At 35.9% G+C, this 25,000-nt stretch overlaps 1 protein-coding gene across 15 annotated transcripts in view; it reads right to left on the bottom strand.

The window, feature by feature from the left end:
* LOC136832227 (uncharacterized) overlaps positions 1 to 25,000 on the bottom strand; it is a 111,202-nt gene that overhangs the window by 16,771 nt on the left and 69,431 nt on the right. For 8 of the 15 annotated variants that reach the window (XM_067093063.1, XM_067093061.1, XM_067093067.1 and 5 more), the window contains 4 exons: positions 4,360 to 4,462; positions 2,811 to 2,993; positions 1,870 to 1,974; positions 1,404 to 1,604 (listed from right to left, as the gene is read on the bottom strand). In XM_067093063.1, coding sequence (XP_066949164.1) covers positions 1,404 to 1,604; positions 1,870 to 1,974; positions 2,811 to 2,993; positions 4,360 to 4,461 — 591 coding nt within the window. In that variant the 5' untranslated portion in view covers position 4,462. Of the gene's footprint in view, positions 1 to 1,403; positions 1,605 to 1,869; positions 1,975 to 2,810; positions 2,994 to 4,359; positions 4,463 to 10,620; positions 10,901 to 14,934; positions 15,004 to 18,499; positions 18,712 to 25,000 lie in introns of those variants that run through there. The other 7 variants (XM_067093071.1, XM_067093069.1, XM_067093070.1 and 4 more) reach the window with 4 other exon arrangements.

Genomic DNA, 25,000 nt, shown 5'->3' with positions numbered 1-25,000 from the left:
TAGATAGATAGATAGATAGGTAGATAGATAGATAGACATAGAGAGATAGATAGAAAGATAGAATGAAACATCCTGTACTAGGAGATTACATGTTCCGACATAACAACTTGGGTTCATTTCTACTTATCAGTCAACTTCACATAGTTTGTCTATGCACGCTGATCTCACTCACTCCATCTGCAACTGACTACTTATTCTTCAGAGAAATATCATTGAGATATGCCGATCCGAAGGTCAGTAGCTTTGTATTCGAGAGCATTCATTTATAGCACGATTAATGATAACATTATCATGTTATTTTTTATAGTTATCCCACTAAGGCAGGTTGACCATGCAATGACGTCACACGGGCTCATCGCAGCCAGGGCCCACTCACTACTGGCTCGTCGGTACGACAGAACATTCGCCCATCCTTTCTTTGCACTGATAATTCCGGTTTTATATCAATTTTCCTTTAGTGGTAGTCTGCCAGTAACCTAATTATTTATCAGTAGAAGTCATTTTGTTAAAAAAATACAATCTCATATGTCACATCTGTAAGTTAATTTTTCTATCGATAGCGAGGGCAAGAACTCTATATTTCTGTTGTTTTAAACAATATCTTGACATAAAGTGTAATGAAAATTACTAAGAATACCTCAGGCCTTCAATAAATGAAAAGGAATTTGTCCTCAGGTAACCTACGTATATTTATAATAGTACTATAAATTTAACTCTGTAAATCGTGGCCCATGGCTCACTTGACTCAGTCGACTCAGGTGATTCATCATTAATCCCTTGTCTGGCCGACCTGTCCTTAGTGGGTCTTGATAGCGATTGGGCTTTGTTTTAATTTACTCTAGCGGATCGTAAACTGATAACAATGCCTGCGATCGCTCGTCCCTTGTGCGATCACAGACACGCTTAGCTCAGAGACTGAAATGAAGACGATTTCACCATAAATTTTTAGCGCTAATTCTTCGTCGCATCCTTACATTCGAGAGAAAGTTTAGTAAGATGGAAGAAATGCGGTGGGGTGTAGAATAGAAAAGAAAGAGGAATAAAGAGGGTGAAACGAAAGCGTACTTGGAAGAACATAACTGATTGGTAGAGAGTGAGAGAGAGAGGGGGGTAGAATTTTTACGCAAAGCAACTCGTATACCAGAACTTCACTTGGACGTCAGAACAGGAGGAAATTTAAGGATGGTGAAAATTTTATCACGAATACTATGCCTATGAGACCTTCACCTACGTACCTTGCCGCAGAGAAAGGAGAATGTATAAAATGGCGAAAGAGGCGTAAAGAAATGGATAAAGAGGGCTAGAACTTGGAGCAAGACTTTTTAGCTTTTAAGCTCCAGAGCAGACCTACTTGCTGTTCATTTTATGGCAGACCTCTCTGCTACTGATTCTCGAAACATTACCTGAACAGGCACTATTGAGGATTTGTCGACTTTGCCACCATGAACGAGAGCCACGCTTTCTGGCGGCGCGCTGATATCCTGAGGGACATCGCACAGGACGAAGGCTGCCGAATAGAGGAGGTTCCAGTTTTCGCGGATGATCTTGGTTTTCGCTGGAACCGTTATGGTCTGGTTCCCTGTCGTGAGTTCACACTGTGATACCTGGATATTGGAAATCGAGACTTATCTAAAGTATCTGGAAGCGGCTGTCTTTGTGTGCATGAGGGCACATGAGACCAATATGTGGAGAAAAGGGAGAATATTTTGTTTGAAATATTTTTGCACCTGGTGAGCAAACGTGTTATGAAAAAAGTAACACATCTCCATCATTAATTGCTTACTTGACCTATCCCTTGATCAGGTACCGATTTAATGCTCAAGGCTCTATACATTTCAGTCTAAGCGTCTGTCTTCCACGCTTACATACCTTCTTCTTCCTTTTAATAATAGCGATAACCCGAACGTAGCGCAGACCTTTCCTTTGATCCAGGTAGCTTGCGTAGACGAAGAGCTCTCTTTTCGAATGCTCCACCTGTCAGAAGACAAACGTGAAGCTGAATGATATGATTGTTAAAAAATTCAACAGCTAAGTCCTAGTTCCATGAGAAAGCATTTTCTTTTCACTAATTGAGGAGCCTTAAGAACATCCGTTGTCCAAGAGTCCAACATTTCCACAAGGCGGCTTAATAGACATTAGTAGTATATATATATATATATATATATATATATATATATATATATATATATATATATATATATATATATATATTATATATATATATATATATATATGTATATATATATATATATATATATATATATATATATATATATATATATATCACAAATTACCTTCCAGCTGGAGAAATAACTCAAATTGCCTACACGCAACAAGTACCACAAATTGCCTACTAGGACCAATACCTAGTACTAATCCACCCCGTAGGAGGGTAGTGTCATCCGTGCACCCCATGCGGTGCACAGTTGACATTACTTCGGCCCCTAGCTGCGACCCCTTTCATCCCTTTTACTGTACCTCCGTTCATATTCTCTTTCTTCTATCTTACTTTCCACCCTCTCCTAACAATTGCCCCACAGTGCAACTGCGAGTTTTTCCTGCTGTTACACCTTTCAAACTTTTTTATTGTCAATTTCCGTTTCAGCGCTGAATGACCCCATGGGTCCCAGCGCTTGGCCTTTGGCCTGCATTCTATGTTCTATTCTTCTGTTCTTATACTAATCCATAAACCCCAAAAGTAAAGTTATCGCTTGACCCGCGAAAACAACGAGTTACCTACCAGCTCCTAAATATCACAAACCGCTAACAGCCAATCAATAATGGCTACCAAACAAAAAAGGAGATCTTACCGTTAGCCAGTCACTGAAGGGCTCCCGTATGGGATCTTCCTCGATGCTCAAAACGGCGCCGTTAACCCAGGCGCCACTCAGTGAATCGCCTTTGGAATCTCCTGAGGCCGAGACGTCCAGAGCCCTTGGTTTTTCCACATCCACTGGTACTAGGACCAGACTGGAAGCGTCTTGGTATTTCTCCTGCAATCAAGGATGTGATAGATCATAGTGTGATTTGGGTCGCTGGGAAATTTTGTACTGTCAATTAACACTTCGATGAATATTTGGAAAATCTACTTAAGAGGTTGGCGTTTATTTTGACGAAAGACGTTACAACCTTATTGCTGTAACAACCATTATTCTTGTTGCTGCTGAATTATTATTATTGTATTACCCTTGCTCTGATTAGACTCATTATAAAAATTATCATTATGGTAATATTAATATAATTAAGATCACTAACGTTATTACCGGTATCAGACTCTATATTTTGACTATTATCGCTATCAATGAAAATTAGTCTTAAAATGAACAAAGTAATATATATCCTTTATCAAAGCAGTCAGTCTCTAGAAAGTAAACTACCCTGGCCACACGATACACTGTTTTTTTGTCTGTCTTGCAGTGGGTCCGCTTTTTCATGAGTGCTTTTATGTCTGTACATATATTTATGAAAGTGTGTTTCTGACCTTAAACTCCCTTCCCAGTACGTGAAAGATTTTGGTTTTGCTCTGTTTATTTTGAGGGGAAAAAATAGACTACCAAACATCCAGTTATTCACCAGGCCTTCAAAGTAATCAAACACATCGAGGTGAAAGCAGAGGAAGACTTACTAAATGCAGGAAGTAGATGAAAACGCCAATAAAAGGATAATAATTGACAGGAAGAAATACTGCAAATCTGTTATTATTCTCAAGGAGCCTAACCATACTTCTCTAGGATTGGGCCAATTAATTTGTTCTCAAAAGAGGTAAAAACTGGAGCAACTTAATGGCAAAGAAGCTGGACAGCTAGATATGAAGAATTCAAGGGCAGTAATGCAGTTTGTCGTCAAATGGAACCTGAGGCATTAAATTCAGTTTGCTGGTCTTGGCATACTGGGCACAGTACCCGAGTGAGAAGCTGCTGATCTAAACATTTATGAAGAGCTGAATGCCTCTTTATTCTAAACTCATGGCTCACTACATTTTTATGGACTCTCAAAGACAGGTTGGTTGGCTTATATTAAAGGGCCTTATGCCAGGGCGGGCTGGCCAAATAACCGAGATTCTGTAAAAATAAAATGAACTCAGGAAAGCCATTTACTTCGACTGATACTACTAATTGAATCTGAATGTCGTAAAGGAGACTATTGAAAATATCCTGTAATCACGACGTTGCTGACATGACCCATAAATTATGTAATAATTTTTTTAAATTCATATTTTTTCTCGTGAGTGGGGCCCCGTACATGTGAACATGTGAGATGAAATAGGCTAACAGTCCTATCCGGAAATACCCACCGGACCACAGACAGACTTTAATGACAAAGGGAAGATGTCTATACTTTTTTGTATGAATTTCTCACCTGGTTCTGCAGGAACATGATGCCTGCGACGAGAAACATGCAGACGAAGACCACAGCCTTGGTGGTGCCCGGTCTCAGGTACAGACGCCATATCCACCGCATGCTGAGTGAGAAACGGAGATATCTATTATAAATAATAATAATAATAATAATAATAATAATACTATAAAGAATGGTAGCAAATCATCATCATTATCGCTTCCAACGCCTCTTGACGCAAGGCGCTTCTGTGACATTCTGCCACCGACTTCTTTCCTGAGTTTTAGCTTTCACAAATCTCGGGTTATCTCCAGCCTCCCTTAGGATGGTTCTGATCCAATACGGTGATATGTTATGGATAATTGATTTTATTCATTATCAGTACCCTAAGATAATAAATAAACTAAATTACTTTTAACACAAAACTTTATTCGTCAGATACGTATTTTCTAGTTATTTTCATATTCTTTAATGACTGGGAAAGTGGAAGAGCAAATTAGCAGATAAAAGGACCCAGTTTTTAATGTCTGTTAATCTCTTTTAATTGGAAATGACTGTTTGTATGGTCTGTAAGGTCTGAAAGAGAATTCGAGAGATCAGGTACTAGACGAGCAAAGCGTAGATCGTAGGCATATAAAGGATTTTTATAGATCTCATTCTAATGAAAGACCATATATCAAAAGGATTGATGGAAATTCACCTGCATTTTTCTAAACGTACTTGAGATCTTTACCTTAGTAGGTAACTCAAAGCTTGAGCTGCTCATTTACCGATTTGATGTACAACAAAGTCAACAAATAAATAAATGAACATAAATTTGAGTCAGATATAAAATGGAAGAGAGTATGTGTGAAAGAGAAAGAGCAAAAGTAATTACTCTAAGTGCTAAATATATTATTTTTTAAAGTTCAAAGGTAACAGTCTAAAATAAGCAAAGAGGCGATCTGCACCAGGCCCTTGCAGTGCAAGTCTAGACACTCCTAACTTTTACAACCTTTGTAGCCGAACGGACAAAACAATTTCATTTAAGATTATAAAAGCATCAGAGCTTACCACTTACTTCGGCCCAGTGCTCAGAAGAATCAAAACATCTAATTCTTCATATTATTATAATAACTGGCTCTTACCCTTTTTTGCCCTGACCGTATAATGAAAAAGAAGTTAAAATCTTTTCATCTTTATAATCGCTGCTGTCTGCCGTCTCATATCAGTTCTTACTCTGCTGAGAACCTAACACAAATATATATCTTAACAAGATGTATTATCTCTTTTCTCCGACTCTGCATTATCACCTAAAACAGACAAAGAGTTTCTCCGTTACAACAGCGATCCGTAGTTCAAATCCTTCCGGGAGGAAGTCGTTGTTAATCCATAAAAGTTTTATCAACTTCCAAACCACCTTCACTATTTAGTATAAAATCCTATTTCAGTAACAGCCTCACAGAATATCAAGTGATAGTAAGAGGCAAGAGTACAAAACTGTTCTTTTCATTCTCTAATAAAATTCTCTAATAAATCCTAACAATAATGATAATAAGCAACCTACTAATACTGAAATAAAAAAAAAAGGAAAGCAGAGAAAGAAAAACAACAAATATTGATTTAATGGTTCATTTGTGCATTTGATATCTTTTATATATATATATATATATATATATATATATATATATATATATATATATATATATATATATATATATATATATATATATATATAGAAAACAAGTAGTTGGCGCAAGCAGGCCACAGCATATCTCAGGACAGGGTGACAAGGAGATAGTCGGTCATCTGTAGGTGGTATTTATTTGCCGACGCGTTTCGTAACACTTTGTTACATCATCAAGGCTAAAAGAAAATTTACAAATTAAAATACATGGAATAAAACTAACGACTTCAAGAGAGTCTCAACATGCTATATAAATATACATTAAAACAAGACAGTTCATAAAAAGCACCTGCTAGGCTAAAAGGTTGAAGACTGAATGACTAAAAGGAAAAGGAAAGCAGCAAAGAAAACTGGCTCAAGCCAGATACAACTGAACAGAGGTGGTGTGTGAGTTCAACTTAGGAACTAGCTGTTTTATGAACAACGATTCCAAAATTAGCAGTTCATGTGGATGACTTGTTTGGCCCAAAACAGAGAAGTCAGAATAATCAATACTTGTATTACATATATTTGAATGATTTCTGATATTAGAAAATTCTGGATTGGACAATCTGCAACCAGTACGGTGACTAACACCTTTATGTGAATCTGCTCTGACCCTCAGCAATCGTTTAGACGATAAATTTAGAAGTAATCTGAAGTCTGCAATAGAAAAACATTTTAACATGTTGCAAGTCATTTTAATACCAAAAAAGCCACTTAAACAATAGGGTCCCTTTTTTAAATTTTGGATAAATTTGCCCAATAATGCAATCGTCAGTCGTATATAAATATACTTGCCCCAGATGTAATTTGGGGACTTACGTGGGATCGACTAAACGATTGCTGAGGGTCAGAGCAGATTCACATAAAGGTGTTAGTCACCGTACTGGTTGCAGATTGTCCAATCCAGAATTTTCTAATATCAGAAATCATTCAAATATATGTAATACAAGTATTGATTATTCTGACTTCTCTGTTTTGGGCCAAACAAGTCATCCACATGAACTGCTAATTTTGGAATCGTTGTTCATAAAACAGCTAGTTCCTAAGTTGAACTCACACACCACCTCTGTTCAGTTGTATCTGGCTTGAGCCAGTTTTCTTTGCTGCTTTCCTTTTCCCTTTTAGTCATTCAGTCTTCAACCTTTTAGTCTAGCAGGTGCTTTTTATGAACTGTCTTGTTTTAATGTATATTTATATAGCATGTTGAGACTCTCTTGAAGTCGTTAGTTTTATTCCATGTATTTTAATTTGTAAATTTTCTTTTTAGCCTTGATGATGTAACAAAGTGTTACGAAAACGCGTCGGCAAATAAATACCACCTACAGATGACCGACATATCTCCTTGTCACTGTCCTGAGATATATATATATATATATATATATATATATATATATATATATATATATATATATATATGCATACAAATATAAAATTTTATAAGGTAATGGTTAGGTGTATCTTGATTTATGGGCACGAGTACAGTGACTTCGGATAATAAATTCTTAGCATTTGAAAATAAGGCGCTCAGAAGACTATTAGGAATTAATTGGAGGGACAGGATATCAAATAACAGAATTAGAGAAGTAACGTGGGTGCAACCAGTCGATGAGTATGTTAGGTTCTCACGCAGGAAGTGGCTATGCCCTGTGTATAGAAGACGGGGAATAGTACGTGATACACCAGGGTGGGTTGCCCTTGGTAGAAGAGGTAGAGGTAGGCCGAAGGACAATGAGGCGGGAAGCAGCAGACGAGTGTTTGGGATCTTGAGGAGTTAACCCAGGACAGAATGTGGTGGCGTGAGTTCATCGAGGCCCTGTGCATCCCCGTGGGTGCCACAGGAAATGATTCATTGATTGATATATATATATATATATATATATATATATATATATATATATATATATATATATATATATATACAGTATATATATACTACCATCTTAGTAAGGAAAAAGAAATGCCGGAGTAAAATATAAAACTGCTATATTAGCAAAGCATAACAAAGATTGAAAATAAGAGAAAACAAGTAAATTATAAAAGCAGACTCATGTGAGCTGCTCACCAAGAAAATATTGGCATTCAGTTAGCTTTTCTGAAGTTCCAACCATTCAACTGCAAGATAAGAAGATGCTTACAAAAGAGGTACCAACAGGAACTAAACTTCCGGGAAACCGTTGCGTCAAAGCTCACGACAGGCGTGTGATGTAGTCTGGGAAGTTCTGAATTCCATGAAATACAAGAATTATGAACAATATATGTATATATATGTGTGTATATAATATATATATATATATATATATATATATATATATATATATATATATATATATATATATATACACTCGTAGTTTCATTTACAAGTGCTTTCATCAAAAGGAGGACGTTAATCTTTCCTTGTTTATCGATGCCCTTTCCAACTAGATTACTTCTTCTTATCGAAACTATTTGTTCATTCCCTATATCCTTCGCGAGGTGCTATTTGCTTATTACGAATTCAAACTAAAGCAAAAGTAATAAAGCAGCTATATACACTATGCTATTGAGAGAGAGAGAGAGAGAGAGAGAGAGAGAGATAGAGAGAGAGAGAGAGAGAGAGAGAGAGAGAGAGAGAGAGAGAGAGAGAGAGAGAGAGAGAGAGAAGGGCAGTCACATTGCTTATGACTTTCGTGATAGGGACAAAAGCAAGTAATATATGTTATTGAATCAAACTTGCCTGGGCCGTGCTGAAAATTAAAAACTTCGGCTAAGGTTGAGTAAGATTATGAGCAAAGCACATGGCTGGGGAGTAGAGAACTGGTAAAAAGGAGAAAATGTAATTTCTCACGTATTTCAGAATTCATATGTATATACACACATATATATGTATATATATATATATATATATATATATATATATATATATATATATATATTCAGTATATATATATATATATATATATATATATATATATATATATATATATATATATATATATATATATATATATATATATATATACAGATAAGATCAACACGACAAAACCATGAAATTCGATTGACTTTACTTCAGTACTGATCATTGGTGAATTTTTATTTATTAGCCTTTTAAATTTCGATATATATATATATATATATATATATATATATATATATATATATATATATATATATATATATATATATGAGAAGAACTACTTTTCAGTAAGTGTAAAGCTGCAAGTTGCATTAAACAGTGACAGCTCCTGATGAAAATGCCACCACTATGGAAATTGAATACTAAGTGCCCAAAAATTCTGACTTCAGACAAGGATATAAGTGCTTTACTGTGTCTGTCTTCAACCCCCACCCCGAAAAAATAAAACAGACTAATGATTTCATACCCCAAAGGAACAAGCAATTGTAGAAATGGCCACTGGTTTTAATTCACGCTCTTGCTGATACTGGAAAACTGGATGCACATATCTTCACCTTTTTTTCTCACGACATTGGTTTTGTGAATATATAATAGATTATCTTTGACAAGCGAACGTATATAAGTTAGAATTATCTTTGGATAAGTAATAAAAATGACTGTAGTTTTAACTGAAGGTAAGAGCGCCACGTTTTCTCTAGCAAAGATTTACTAATATTTTTTTTATAAGTGTACACAGGAAAGCAAAGGGGAAATATAGTAGTGAGAGACTGACAGTTGCACATTTAAGAGATGGCCTTGAGGGTGTACAGGGGGGTGTAACCTTTTGTAAGTGATGTGGTATCCATCCTTATTCCCCTCCGTAGGCATCTATCAGTCGCGTGATTGCCGCAAGTCGAGTGTGCAGCGATCACTGGTTCTTTCTTGATGAGGATGTTGCACCTTTGTAACGGCCATGAATTAATTCTTGAATGGACTGTGAGGAACCAGCAACGAATATCCTGGTAGGACTAAATCGTTGGAGGTGGATCTTGACTTCAAGTCTATGAGAAGAAGATGAATTAGATTGTACCGGATTCCCAGACCGGAATGTTGAATGGGAATTTTACGGTTCCACACCAATCCTCCTGCATTGTTTTCACCTGCCAGACACAACAGGACGAGACACAACAAGGGTGAAGAGCTCTACTAGCAGAAATTTGGCTGGCACTCGAACAAAAGTGGCCAGGGAATTATAGATCCTGAGAATATATGGTATCATGAGGACGCGTGTGCTTGTGAGAATCGATAAACTGGCAAATACAAAGTTGTGAAAGTGAGATCCAGCTGAGAAATGAGCATCATATGAATAAAAATGGAGATAGGAATATGCAAAAGGAAAAACAGAAAAAAGTAAAAATAGGCTACTGGCTGATAGCTTATTGCCAAGATTTCAATACTAATTTTGTATGATTGCATACATGAAGGTTACATATTCCCAAGGCTACAGTAGCTGAAGTTTCTGTATGAAACTGGACGAGCTTAAAACTCAGTTTTTCATCTGAAACAGAAACACACACACACACACACACACAAAACAGAGATGAAAATCGCACAAGACAAGATGGCAGTTGACACTTCGACACCTCTGCAGCAAGAGACACGTAAAACAGGAAACCCTCAGCCAGAAAGTTACGGGGACTTTGAAAACAGGAAGAAAATGTCTTCGAATAAATACACAAGCTAAGGTTTCATTACTCACAATATACTCGGCATCCTCTCGAGAGAACCAACGCAATCCTGAAGTCTCTAATAGGATGGAAGAACTAGTACATCCGGGTTCCAACGTGGAGGCACTAAGCGAACGCGAGACAGGACTACTGTATATTGCACCAGCTCACAACTCTTGGCAATTTCGGTCGCGCGCTCTCACAAAAGCTCACTACGATTACAAATCGCCAATAAGCACAGTCGTGTGCGCACAGTCTGTCTACTGGAAGTGAACTGATGTTCTTTCAGCTAATGAAAGCTTAATAGAACACCTGTGATAAGAAACGATGATTATTATAACTACTTATCTTATCATCGTTGTCGAGAGAGGAAGCCCGTCGGGCAGAAAATTCTTTTACGTCACGACACTTCCGCTGAATCTGATGTCACATTGCTTTTCAGTTCAGTGTCGTATTTAAACCATTTTCACCTACGACAGTTTCATCACCAGTAGTCAGTCATTTGTAACGTGAAAATCAGTTTCAAGTGGCTTTTGAATTACTCGGGAAAACGAAATTCATGGCTATTAAATCACTTTGGATCAAATATTCATGGGTTGAAAAAATATAAAGCATAAGGAATAAATATGAATTATATACAAAAACAAGATTTAGACACATAAATAAAAATCAATTAACTAATGATTCGCCATCGAAAGCAGTATTTTTTTTTATGAAGCCTTCGACTTCAACGTAATGCCGCTCTGATACCCAGTATTCCATTGCCCTAATTTCTTTAATTTTTTAAAAAATTACTCTATATGTATGCATATGATTACCGTTCGCTTACTTGTTAATATGAATATATATATATATATATATATATATATATATATATATATATATATATATATATATATATATATATATATATATATATATATATATATATATATAGGACTCTACATTACTGTCGTGTGCCCATCGTGTTTAGAGATTCGAACAGACGAAGAACAATATGTAGGTAAGAGAAGAAGACATTCATCCCAAAAGAATGAATTTTAAAAGAGAGAGAGAGAGAGAGAGAGAGAGAGAGAGAGAGAGAGAGAGAGACAGACAGACAGACAGACAGAGACAGAGGGAGAGAGAAAACGAACAGAGATTTACAACTATGTCAGGCATATTTTGGAAACAACAGGGCCTGGTCAGGCAGATGAACAGACAAACCTTGAGTAGATGACAAAAGAACTGAATATGCAAAAATCAACTTTATAACTTTTCAAAAGGCCTGAATAAATGATACGTTGAAGTGTAGAAAAACAGTTGGATCAATGAGATGATGATATCATTGTGGAACCGAATGTCATGAACTTTATAGTAACGAGAGAGAGAGAGAGAGAGAGAGAGAGAGAGAGAGAGAGAGAGAGAGAGAGAGAGAGAGAGAGAGAGAGAGATCGACCAAAAGCTAAAAAGGTTTCAAATCTTTTTAACGCCTCGATGAAATACTAACCTGAGTGTTTAAAATGAAAATAACATCAGGTGAGTGTTCGAAATACAGCAAGACATTCATTTGACTAAAGCCTAATTCCTCACTGCTGTAAACGAGGTTAGAGATAGATTAATGCATCTGCTGATCTGTATGTTTATGGTTATTCAGCAAATCAATAAATAGGTTAATCATTGTTCTCAGAAACCAGAAGTCGAGTCAACAAGTAGATCGTAAATGAGCAGGCTCACAAAACACTAGCCATAAGATTTGGCGCGTTTCTTGCTCAGGTTTGAAATGGGTGCGCTATTTGAATTTCCATGCAGAACCAGCGATCATTCACTGCTTCTGCATCAACGCATAGGCGATACACTCGCACCTACAAACAGCAATATTACCGGTCCTGCTGAACATGACTGTAATTCTGTGGGCCATCCCGAACACTGCTCAACGTTATTCTTTTCCATGGTCGTTGCTGTGACGACTTGAACGGAGAATCCTTACTCAAAACACGACAGCTTTATTGCAGACATATACAGATACGGTGGATAGAGCATGAAAATAATTTTTTTAATCTTTTCCACAGATTGTCGGTAATTGTATCATCAATGTCATCTGGCTGAACTGTCCTTCCCAAATGTGGTAATTTTATATATCGCAGTTTTCTCTTTTCTTTTCTACTTGGTAAAGACAGCTACTGAACTGCCGTCAAATTGTAATTTGTCTCCGTCAAAGATTTGACAGCTTTCCCATTAGCAGCATATATAGGAAAAAAATCCTTGTATTAATTTTGACCAGCAACTGCTCATGAACGCGCCAGAACGCAAGTAATGGAGTTAAATTCGGCTGCTTTTAATTGCCAATAAGCAAAGACTAAACACCAGTTTCTTTATCTTTCCAGTTGTTGATGTCTTGGTAGCTCCATTTGGCGTTAAGTTAGGCTTATGTGTTTGCTTTTTCTTATCTGCAATCATTATCAGCTGTCAGAGGATTCAATTCAGCTACAACAAACTAGCGTATTTATGTCCGTGTTCCATTCAGCATTCAGTGAGGTGGCGGTGACTGATGAGTCGTTTTTCTTTGGGGAAACTAATCTCTAACGAATATAAAAAAAACTCCTCGGAGTTTTGTAGTTTCTCCCATTCTGATCCTTCTGGTTTTTCTTTAAGATACTGTCAACGTCAGCGCAAGTTCTTAAAATATTAAGGTACTCTTTGATAGTGCGGCTTATTTGAAAGAATGTCAAGCTTTAACAGGTAATGTCAGTCTCGGTGAAACTGTCAGTCTATAACGAAGTATGGTAAACTAGTGCTTATATTAAATAGGATAAAGTTAAAAAAAATTTTGTGCAGGAAAGTTCAGGAATTAAGCAAGGTGATTCATCACTGACGAGTTGGATTAGAAAAGTATGGCATAAATGACAGGTGGTTAAAATATTCTGGATAATTCAGTGTATACAGAAAAAGGAAACAAAAAAAGGGGAAGTAAATAAAAAGCACCATAATGTGTTACATTCCGAGCTGACAGTAAATATCTGCAGCCGATATCACTGTCATGAATCGTGACTGTTGAGAACGAGCTTCTACTAATCACGATTAGGTTCAGAGATACTGTTACGGATATTTACCGTCAGCTCTCATATATATATATATATATATATATATATATATATATATATATATGTGTGTGTCTGTGTGTACATTATATATAACACATATTCATATATATATATATATATATATATATATATATATATATATATATACATATATATTTATATTGCTACTGTTTTCACAAAGTATCTAATAAAGCGAGAACCACAAAAGCAAGAGGTAAGCAAAAGGAAATTATTATTCCTGAAACTTGAAATCGATTTTGTTATGTTACATGGCTAGATATACATATTCTTAAATATAAATATATATATATATATATATATATATATATATATATATATATATATATATATATATGTGTGTGTGTGTGTGTGTGTGTCCGTGTAATATATGATAAATCAAAAGCAAAATTATTTAGCGAAGGATATGCCTATCTAGCCATATGACAAATAAAATAAATTTCAGGTCTCACGAGTAATTACCTATTGCCAGCTTCTGACCCTCGTAGTTCCGACATTAGCGGGTACGATGGAAAAAGAGCAATAACAAACATTCATCCATTTTCTGACAGTTGACCTTGATATGGAGAACTGATAAGGAGATATGCTAGTCATACTCTCCTCAGTACGCCACATATTCTGTAAAATGAGAATGATTACAACGTGATATCAAAAGTGTTGGCCCTACACATTAGTTTGAGAACTACTCTCATTTTATAAAAAAAAAAAAAACTAATTAGGATTCCGTAGATGATGCTTTTATCGTTACTGGAACTGATGAACGTGCAAGTCTCGAAGATACTCTAAATAGCACAAATATATATATATATATATATATATATATATATATATATATATATATATATATATATATATATATATATATATATATATATATATAATATATATATATATATATATATATATATATATATATGTATGTATACATATTCATATATATGTATATATATGTGTGTGTTTGTATAGCGTTTGTGTGTGTGTGCGAGCATGCATTCGATCACAATATTATGTACCCACACCTACGAGTAAATAATATGTGTGTGTGTGTGTGTACATCAAGCACCGACCTCTAAATTCAGTTACATTTCCCCCGCCAAGCAGCACAAAAACCTCCTTTAGAAATAAATGAAGGGAAAATCCCCGCTTTGAATCATTGGCCACGCTTCTATGATGGCGCCAGCATGGCCCATTGGAGAAAATGCCTTTCGAATCAAACTCAACTATGCGGTCTTTCAGGGTACTTACTTGATGCTGGGAGGTCACTCCCGCGTCTGCCAAGACGCGATCGGCTTCGCTTTATGCTCTGGGCGCGTTCTGTCAACAATATCTGCATGTTATTTTTGACGTGGACATAAACAGCGAATCATAGAATCATACATTGTCACCTCTTCACTAAGATTAAGTTCCTAGTTGACGAAACGGAATATCTTTATTTACTTCCGTTTCGTCAACTAAGAACTTACTCATAGAGGAGAGGTGATGATGTTTGACTGGCTTTAAGTACTGGGCGCATTCACACAGTCATTGAACAGTTATTGAACACAGTCTGTCATCAATTAAACTACGCTGCTTTTTCAATTTAATGAAACTGGCGACATTTATTTGTGAGAGAAATATTCGCTTGCACAGGTGTTATGGGTAATGAAATGTCGCTACAAGGGCAACTCTAAATAGTTACTTTGTTCAGTTCTCGCGTTTATTTTCAGCGAAAGTTTTATAACTAAACAGTGTTTCGAAAAAGGTGAAATGTTCGACTGTATTGGTTTCTGCCAGTCATGTTACGTCAAACATCTGATTTTTAAGGTTTTATTTTCTTTAAGTTGGTTGAGAAGAACGAGTAAATAGCGTATATTTTTTTTTTTAGTCTGGGGATAAATTTAAAGGAATCCTAGCTTTCAAATGCTATTTCCATATTTCAGTTACGGTGGCTATCATAACTACATATATATATATATATATATATATATATATATATATATATATATATATATATATATATATATATATATATATATATATGTATATATATATGTATATATATATATATATATATATATATATATATATATATATATATATATATATATATATATATATATATATATATATATATATATGTAGCACTAAGTTCCATGAAGAAACGCTTATGAACAAAATTGATTTAGATGAAAAATCAGTCTTATTTATTTGTATCTTATTTAACTGCATATTTTTTCACTTTGGGAAATAGGTACTAGTAGATTTTGATCTTTCATTTTATACAAGGAATTTGTACAAGGAATGGGGCTGGTTGTGTGTGTGTGTGTGAGTGAGTGTGCGTGTTTGCGTGTGCGTAAAAGCGTACATGCATGCGCACATACATACGTACATTCAACAATGAGCAAAAACGATCGTCTTGTTTGCTGTAATCTAACAACTTTATTTTAGTTTTTGGGAGTATCAAGACAAACTTAGCACAGCAAAACCATATATGTTAGTTACTAATAACTATATATTCTAGTTAAAACTAACCATATATTTTAGTTAATAATGACTATATATTCTAGTTCCTACTCACCATACATTTTAGTTAATGATGACCAGATAGTATGGATCTTTCCTGGACAGTGACCCCCAACAAGGTTCAGGGGTCACTAGGGTTATCTAGTTATAATGTTTCTTGGGGGTCATTATCTTTATGATATTTACAATCTTTTGTTTATGTTTTTATGGTCATCCCCAACGGGCTTGTACTAAACACCCCGCAAAGGTGGATACATACCGGGTTAAAACTCTTGGGGGCCACTATCTAGGAAAGATTGTGACTTTTTTTCTGTGACTGCTTTTAAACCTGGTTGGGGAAAGGGGTAAGCTTACAACCCTCCGTACTGCATAGACCTGGTCGGGGGGGTGGAGGGAGGGGGGGAAGGGTGAGGTTACAACCCTCTGCACCGCATAGACCTGGTGCTAAGCTAGTTTTGACAATCGTTGGGAGACGAACAAAATGTTCTGAAGGGATTCGGCTTGATTTGGACTGTGTAATCATATTTCAGTAAATATGTGCAGTATATACAATATACTTTATATATAAATTTGCCATAAAACATTTTTGAAAGGTTTATGATTACAACATCAGAAATGAACACTGACATAGGAGGAGAATGAACAGGTTTTAGGTGTAAGCTATTAGCTCCGTTTGCTGTGCTGTTAGTCTAAAGTATGTTTGACAGGCTCATGATACCATGTAGCCAATCACATCACTTCAGCTAACCAAGACGGCAGCATCAAGTCACTCCGGTTCATTTTCTCTTTTCTGTATTTTATCACTGTAAAATATAATTGAGTACAATTTTCTTACGTTCTTAAGTCTGTGCTTTTCACACACAGCTCAGGTAACTCACTGATGGTCCTCTCTTGCTTGGCGCTGTTTAAAAAACTTTGAACAACACTCGCAAGCGAGCTCGATTTTATTCCACCTATGAGATACGCAGTTCCTTGCACAGAGCATCACAAAAGATGAATACTTTTTCTTTTGAAACGGTGTTTTATAATCCCAGGGCCTTTGCTTAATCCTTCTTACCTCAGTGCTTGAACCTCTTTCTTGTCGAGTATGTGGCTTCGCAGCAAGTGCCCTGAATCTGTTGATTATGAGATATATGACGGAACTAACATCTTCCCAAAACTTTCCTTGCCATAATTTGGCCCAGGTAATATCGTTTACTCCTAATTACCATGTCAAAATCCGCAGCGTTAACACTGTAACATTCATTAATATTCCTTCATTAGAATAAATATGAACAGTCATTAATATTCATTCATTACCCAAATAGATAGATTGAAAAGCACAGGTTTGGAAGAATTTAACCACTCCATTAGTCTAAAATAGATCAGGGAAGTGTGTCAGGTGGACCATTCTTTGTTGATGTTGGCGTGAAACGAAAGCTTCCAGGGTTGACCTACAGCTAAGCCAATCCTAATAGCTGCTACCTTCGTGATACACATCTGTGACGTTGCTATAAATGTTATGTTTTCAAGAAAATAGGGTTCGTAGACATTCTCGGTACATGTTTGTATTCACTCGCTCGCTCTGTTGGTCCTGAATCCTCATTGTGACCGGAAGTCAAATGCACCCAAACTCCCTCCATAACTGGCGCCAGTCGACCTAGTCATGTTAGCTGAAGGATCTCCAGAAGTTTGTTTGTAGTCTTTCATTCAGTCTCTTCGGGACGGCACCCCCTCCCCCTCCCGATTATGAATCCGCTCCCTCCCCCACCCCCACCCCTGGCATCTCGAATACCTGCTTTAGTCAGCCGTGGTGTTTTGTCTTCCAGACCGAGTTGATCATTGACCCATAAACAAATATTATTCCATCAGTAGAAATCTGTAATGAAAGTTGAAGTTCTGCTTACAAGCATGAAGGCACAAACTCTTAAACACACTCGTACACACGCAAAATAATCATTTTCGTAGAAGATATATTTTCAGCGCGTTGCAGATGAACTCTTTTTAGGCTCAAATGTTATTTTGATTCTTCTATCCTGGTAAATTGCTTGTGGACAGTTATGGAGTAGTTAGCTCGATTTAAACTTGAGGCAGGGGGGAAAATTTTATCACTATTGTTAGTCACCAACAAATCTTGAATGTTTGTGTTCAATCCACTTACAATCAATAAATGAAAGATCACCGATGGTGTTTGGCGCTGTTCGGTCGTGATTTAGGTAATATACAACATTTCATAATTACTGACTGATTATGCATTTGTAGTTTTTCTGTGTATCGTGTTATTCGTCGATTTTTGTAATGTGTACTCGGACACAAGTAGGCTACTTACTATGCGCTTAACGTTGGTTTCCCTGTGGTCATACTCAATTTACACCAAGAATAACTGGGACAGTTGTATCTAGAACAGTTGTCTGCAGTTGCGCGTGCGTGATGGACCATACCGTGAACAACAACAAAGACCGACTGAGAGGGGGAACAATGGTACATTACTTCTGGGCGAGGGAAGCGGGTGGAAATTCGACATTCGCGTTCCCAGGTTGCGCCACAGAGAAAACATCGCTTTTCTCGATGCATATATTTGTCTTTCCTCAATTCTCTCAACTGAGAAGGTTAACTTATAATCACTACGGTTGTGTGAGTGTTTGATTTTGATTTTCTTATCTGTTTCCATTAGTGCTTTTAATACTTTACTTGTAGAGGGGAATACTAATTTTTTTTGTGTGGATATAGTCTTTTGAGTGTAAAATTTTTTTGCTGAATTACAAAAGAAAAATATAGTTTTAAACATAAACTATGAAAACGAAAATAGCTTAGAAGATGGAGATTTAAATGTGTGTATATATATATATATATATATATATATATATATATATATATATATATATATATATATATATATATATATATATACAGTATATATATGTGTGTCTGTATATGTATATATATATATATATATATATATATATATATATATATATATATATATATATATATGCAACAAATAAAATGTTTGGTCAAGATTCTCGCAGACAAGTAAATACCAGCATGTGCTGAACGACAGTTATGAGGGGTTCATCTATTTTTGAAGTTTAGTTTTCTTTATTTGATTTTCTGCTGCGTTCCTCTCACATCTTCCCAAACTACAAAAAGTTGCAGGAAAGGTTTAGAATTGTATTTCGTTTCTTAATGACCGTCAAATTGCTCTTATGTACTTGTCGTTAGCTTATATATAGACTTGGATTTATCTGATTTAGCGGCTGGACCATAGTCCCAATCATATTTCCTCGGGGGGGAAACTATGGCAGATTCAAAAGAAAACTTTTTTTTTAAACAGACGCAATTATATTGAACAACAATCAGATATTTTAATACACTGTAGGAATAATTCGGTAGTTTCTTCACTGCCAATCAGTTTAACATTACGAATATAATTCTTTTTAGGAGTTTAAAGGTTTTTAAGGAACGCGATAAGCCGGACATGTGTTTGCTCCCAATATTTGAGAATTATTAACGATAAGATCCACCCACAGTTGGTGAGTATAAATCTCCATCACACATGCTTCCTCACACACACTCATATACAAGAAAATAAATGTGCACGAGTGTGTGCACTGAATACACGGGTTGAAACAAATCATGATCAGCATGCGCAAAGAAACATATACCCAGCTGCGTCACGTGCAGATGCGCGCGTTAGATTGGAGTCATTTTGAAATAGTTGCTGATAAACAAAGATGCATGAACACTCAGAGACCACATAGGCGTTCCAGCCCATGAAATAAAATGTCGATTATTTACAGTCTGGATAATATCTGATCAGACGAAATGTGTGCGAAGGAGAGAGGGACAGACGTACAAACAGAAAATCTAAATGACTAGTATATTAAGAATTCCTTAATTTATCTTTACCTTTATGAGGCTAAAAGATATGTAGACGCAGTATGCATAATGGAAGACATCGTTTGATAAACAAAGACCGTAAAAGAGATAGACGAACAGAGATAGACAGGCAGCTATAGGTCGTGTATACAACAAGGTCTCTAGACCTTGGTGTATACATATTCTGCTTTTGACCTGGACGAAGAAGGATATTTTGAAGTCTGTCCCTTCCTTTTTTACGGCATTTGTTTCATTAGCGGGCATGCACGACGTATAATGCGCCTATATTTCTTTTCACCTCCTGGAGATATTGATAGACATAAAAATTCGGTGCTACGGTGGCTTGTTATCTACGCGTCACCTACTCCGAAGTGCTAGTACTAAAAGTCTAGAGAGTACTCTCCAGACCGTGGTACTACACATGGCGGAAGCTCCTTGGGACGCCCTGTTTGGTACTAGCCCCTCGGGGATCAAAGTATTATATACACCCATTTCAATATTGTGTGGCCGACAAATTACATTATTAAACGATATCTTCGTGAGGCCGTCTACTTTACATTTACCATACGGTGTTTAGTACCGAGATTAATGGTTTAGTACTAGCAACTCGCTGTAGGTGCACCAAAAATTCTTATTATAGTATTCATTTAAATTATCTGTCTGTAAGTCTGTCTTTCTCTTCTTGGCATACATTGGGCCTGGTCAGGTTATCCATACACACTGTAAATAATCAGCATTTTATTTCATGGCGTCTGAGGGTTGAAATATGGCTTATTTATCTTTGAGTAGGTAGTTAGAAAATACTCCAGTGTAACGTACGCATCTGCATCTGCACGCGTCGTAACTGGGCATATGTGTGTTTGCGGGGTGTATGTGGATAAAATTGAAAGAGGAATAAAGGCGCGCCATCTATTGGAGATGTAGCAGTCATATAATTGTCTTGCTTTGCTGGTTAGCCACTCGTAGATAGCGAACGATTTGTTTTTGAAAGCTATGTCAACTGAACAGACAAAGCAACTTCCGACTGTAATTCAGTTATCGTACTTCTCTTGCATCAGGAAGATTAAATGACTCAACAAATCTTTTCACATTCGAGTTTTCAATAGTTTTTAATAAAAGAAAAATAATAACAAGCCCGTATCCCACTTATCCACATCAATCCCAATCCTGCTTCCAGCACAGCTGTCGACGCGAAACAATTATGAATGACTTTATATTGTATATGATAAATCTCTTCTCTGAGTGGTGTATTACAGCTGAATTCGATCCCCGCCCCCTTTCCCATTAACCCTCCCCCCCCACCGAAAAAAAAGTCTTCCCACGCCATTTGTGAAACTACGTCCAACAAGCAAAGCCAGTTTCGTTAATATTCAGGAAGTGTTTAGTAATAAGCAATGAAACAAATCCCAAATACATATATGTTTTATAAGCGGCTATATTTAAAAACGCATTAGTACAACTGCTAGTTTTCTAAGCTTTATGATCCCCCCCCCACAACGTTCATTTTTCGCTTTGGTTTCCTGTTTCTTACTTTGTTTTGAGAACAGTAGGAAGGTTTCAAAAACTTCATTCACCTTTGTTGGAAGGTTAGCTATGGCCCCATGAGCTATACCGTTTATATTCAAGTTGGAAGAATAAAGGCGTTTATAATAATAATAATAATAATAATAATAATAATAATAATAATAATAATAATAATAATAATAATAAAATGAACAGAATCGGAATGCGGATACTGAATAGAATAAACAAAGTATTTGGAAGCTGCTGAAGTTGATTTCCTACTGAGAATGAGTTGGGTGAAGAGGCTTGCAAGGATGAGAAAAGTCGAGAAGCAATTAAGATGCTAATTAAAGCTTATTTAAAAGATTTGATCAAAATAGAAGAAAAAAAGAAGACGAAAGTATAAGCTGGATAAAAGAACTCGTTCCACGAAATCTGAAAGACGAGAAAGAAGTAAATGCAATATTCGCTGAGTTGATGGATTTGAAGACATCCCAGAAGGAAGGGGCCTTTATATCGAAGTATGTGAGATAAAGTCAAATGGAGCAGAAAATTGTATGTAAAGATTGACTGACATCTTGCTGACGAGGCTTCTGTCATTATTTTCCGATTGGCGATTGGTAAGTCATGGTGACCACAATGATTGACGGCATTGAATTTATAGAAGAAATCTCAAATAGCAATGAAATGGACAACCTTCGAGGAGAAAAACGACACTAGTTTTATAAGCTATGATGAATCATGATGTAATTTCTCCGAAGGAGTTTTCTTGTGTTTGAACCGTGAGAAATGCGAAAGGCTTCTGAAGAAATAAGCATAATAAACAGAGCAACGCTTCTCTGAAGCATAATTATCTTCAGCATCGCCTATTGCTCTTGTCTTAAGGGGTAACAAATATTTCGTAATATAAGGCAGGCAAGGAAAAACAAGTGTCCAGCATCAAAAACAGAACCCTGAGACTTCAGTAAAATATGTCAAAGAAACTCACGGACTAGAATCTTAAGAATTCATTAAAAGAGGAAAAAATCATCAGTGGATGGATCCCCGTTCACTCAGAGCAATAAGAGTACTTATTAAGGGACAAGTGGCTCCCTGAGAATCAAGTAAAGTAGACAGGAATAGTTGTTGAGCAGAATCCCAGCAGTTTAGTAAAAAGACAAGAAAATCATTTGGTGGGCCCCGGAAATTAGGTGAAATTGTAAAAACACTGGAAGATTTCCCCTTTTTAGAAGGTAAAATAAACAAATATAGTGACTGAAAGGAGCCATACAATATTATTATTATTATTATTATTATTATTATTATTATTATTATTATTATTATTATTATTATTATTATTATTATTATTGATGGTTCCCTTTATTGGGTAAAATAAGCAAATATTGTGACTGAATGGACCTGTACAGTCTTATTATTATTATTATTATTATTATTATTATTATTATTATTATTATTATTATTATTATTATTATTGCTAAGAGATTCACAATTTCGTGAAAAACAATCTGTGTAGTAAAAATCCACAATTATATAGTAAATATATTACTATGTAAAATAAACAACATAGTAATATATTTACTATATAACTGTGGATTTTTATTACAAATTATTATTATTATTATTATTATTATTATTATTATTATTATTATTATTATTATTATTATTATTATTATTATTATTATTATTATTATTATTATTATTATTATTATTATTCAGAAGATGAACCCTATTTGGGAACAAGCCCACCACAGGGGCCAGTGACTTGAAATTCAAGCTTCCAAAGAATATGGTGTTCATTTGAAAGAAGTAAAAGAAGGCAAAGGAAATACAGAAAGAAGAGATCACTTATTAGAAAAAAAAAATTAACACATTAATAAGTGAAAAAATGTAAGTAAATTATAAAATACAAGAATTTCTTTGGAGAGAATTGCTGGTAAAATCATAATTATTGGCATTAGGTACAGCCCTGTGATTTCAATTAACCTAGCTAATTTACTAAAACTGGCAACCAGAGATACTGACTAAGGACTTGAGACGTCAGCATAGTCGTTCAAAGTAAAAATTAAAAAAAAATCGCTGAATGAAAATCTGTGAATTCAATAAATATAAAAATAAGCACATTTCAAGGTACTGATTATTCAGTAAAGGCAAAATCTGCAATTAGTGGAACCCTGTGAGTTCAGTAAAACATTCGAAAACTGAGCCTAGGTGTAGCCTCGTAAATTTATCAAAATTAGCAATAAAAGCAACTTTTTAACTCAGTAACCTTTTAATTCAGTAATACGGACATTCTCAGAAATTATTTGGTCTCAGGTGGACTGAACAGAATAGTTGTAAACCCATTTCAGCTGGACACTGAATTCACTAAAATATGCAAAATGGGCCACGGAGACCCCGTTCTTCTTATTTTTTTTAAAGTACCTCCAATACTTCATTATTGGTGTTATTTATCCAACTGTCGAAAACGTCGAAAAGATTTAAGTAATCGAATATAAAAATCGACAATTTGAGCTTATTCATAAAACTGTAATTTATTCTCCCATTACAAAGAGAAATAGCCTTCAATACCAAAGTTTAATGTACCACTTGCGTTTGTTTTTGGTAAAGCAAGCATATGGGCAAAGTAAATCTAATAATAATAATAATAATAATAAGAAGAAGAAGAAGAAGAAGAAGAAGAAGAAGAAGAAGAAGAAGAAGAAGAAGAAGAAGAAGAAGAAGAAGAAGAACTCTGACGCATAGTATGCATCGGGTAAATATGACGAAGCTGTCGAAGAATGCCTTGCTGTCAAAAAATTGTCACTATTTGGCAAGGAAGTAACTTCGCGCATAATTATGTCCGCCGAGACCAATAGAGCAATTTACACCAATGTCACGTTTCTTGCACAAACTTGACCATTACAGCTTGGTCTTCTGTGCACGTGCTTTCAAATGTTTTGTAATGAGTCGAAAAATGAAAATAAAACTCTGGATGTGCATGTCTCTGTATTTAGTACAGTTTATTATCAAGATTTTTCTTTGATGAAGAAACCAAGACAAGACACAGCTGTCTAACCAGAGCACGGTCCTACAGAAGAAAGCAGCACAGACTCAGCTGTCTAACCAGAGCACGGTCCTACAGAAGAAAGCAGCACAGACTCAGCTGTCAAACCAGAGCACGGTCCCACAGAAGAAACCAAGACAGGGCACAGCTGTCTAACCACAGCAAGATCCCACAGAAGAAACCAAGACAGCACACAGCTGTCTAGCCAGAGCACGGTCCCACTGGAGAAAGCAGTATCGACTCAGCTAACAGGGAGAGCACGGTTTCAGATAAAAAAAAACCAGTGGGGAAACAGTTGTCCAGGCTGAGTACTGTCTCACGGGAGAATACAGTAAATGAAAAGACCTTCCCTTTTTCTGTGATAAGACAGAGGAGGGCTGAGTGGTCCTGTCTTCGCAGGGACTG

The sequence above is a fragment of the Macrobrachium rosenbergii genome, chromosome 49 (genome assembly GCF_040412425.1).
Source record: "Macrobrachium rosenbergii isolate ZJJX-2024 chromosome 49, ASM4041242v1, whole genome shotgun sequence".
In the NCBI taxonomy this organism is placed as follows: Eukaryota; Metazoa; Arthropoda; class Malacostraca; order Decapoda; family Palaemonidae; genus Macrobrachium; species Macrobrachium rosenbergii.
The sequence above is the reverse complement of the archived record's forward strand: the minus strand, read 5'-3'. Positions and strand labels throughout refer to the sequence as shown.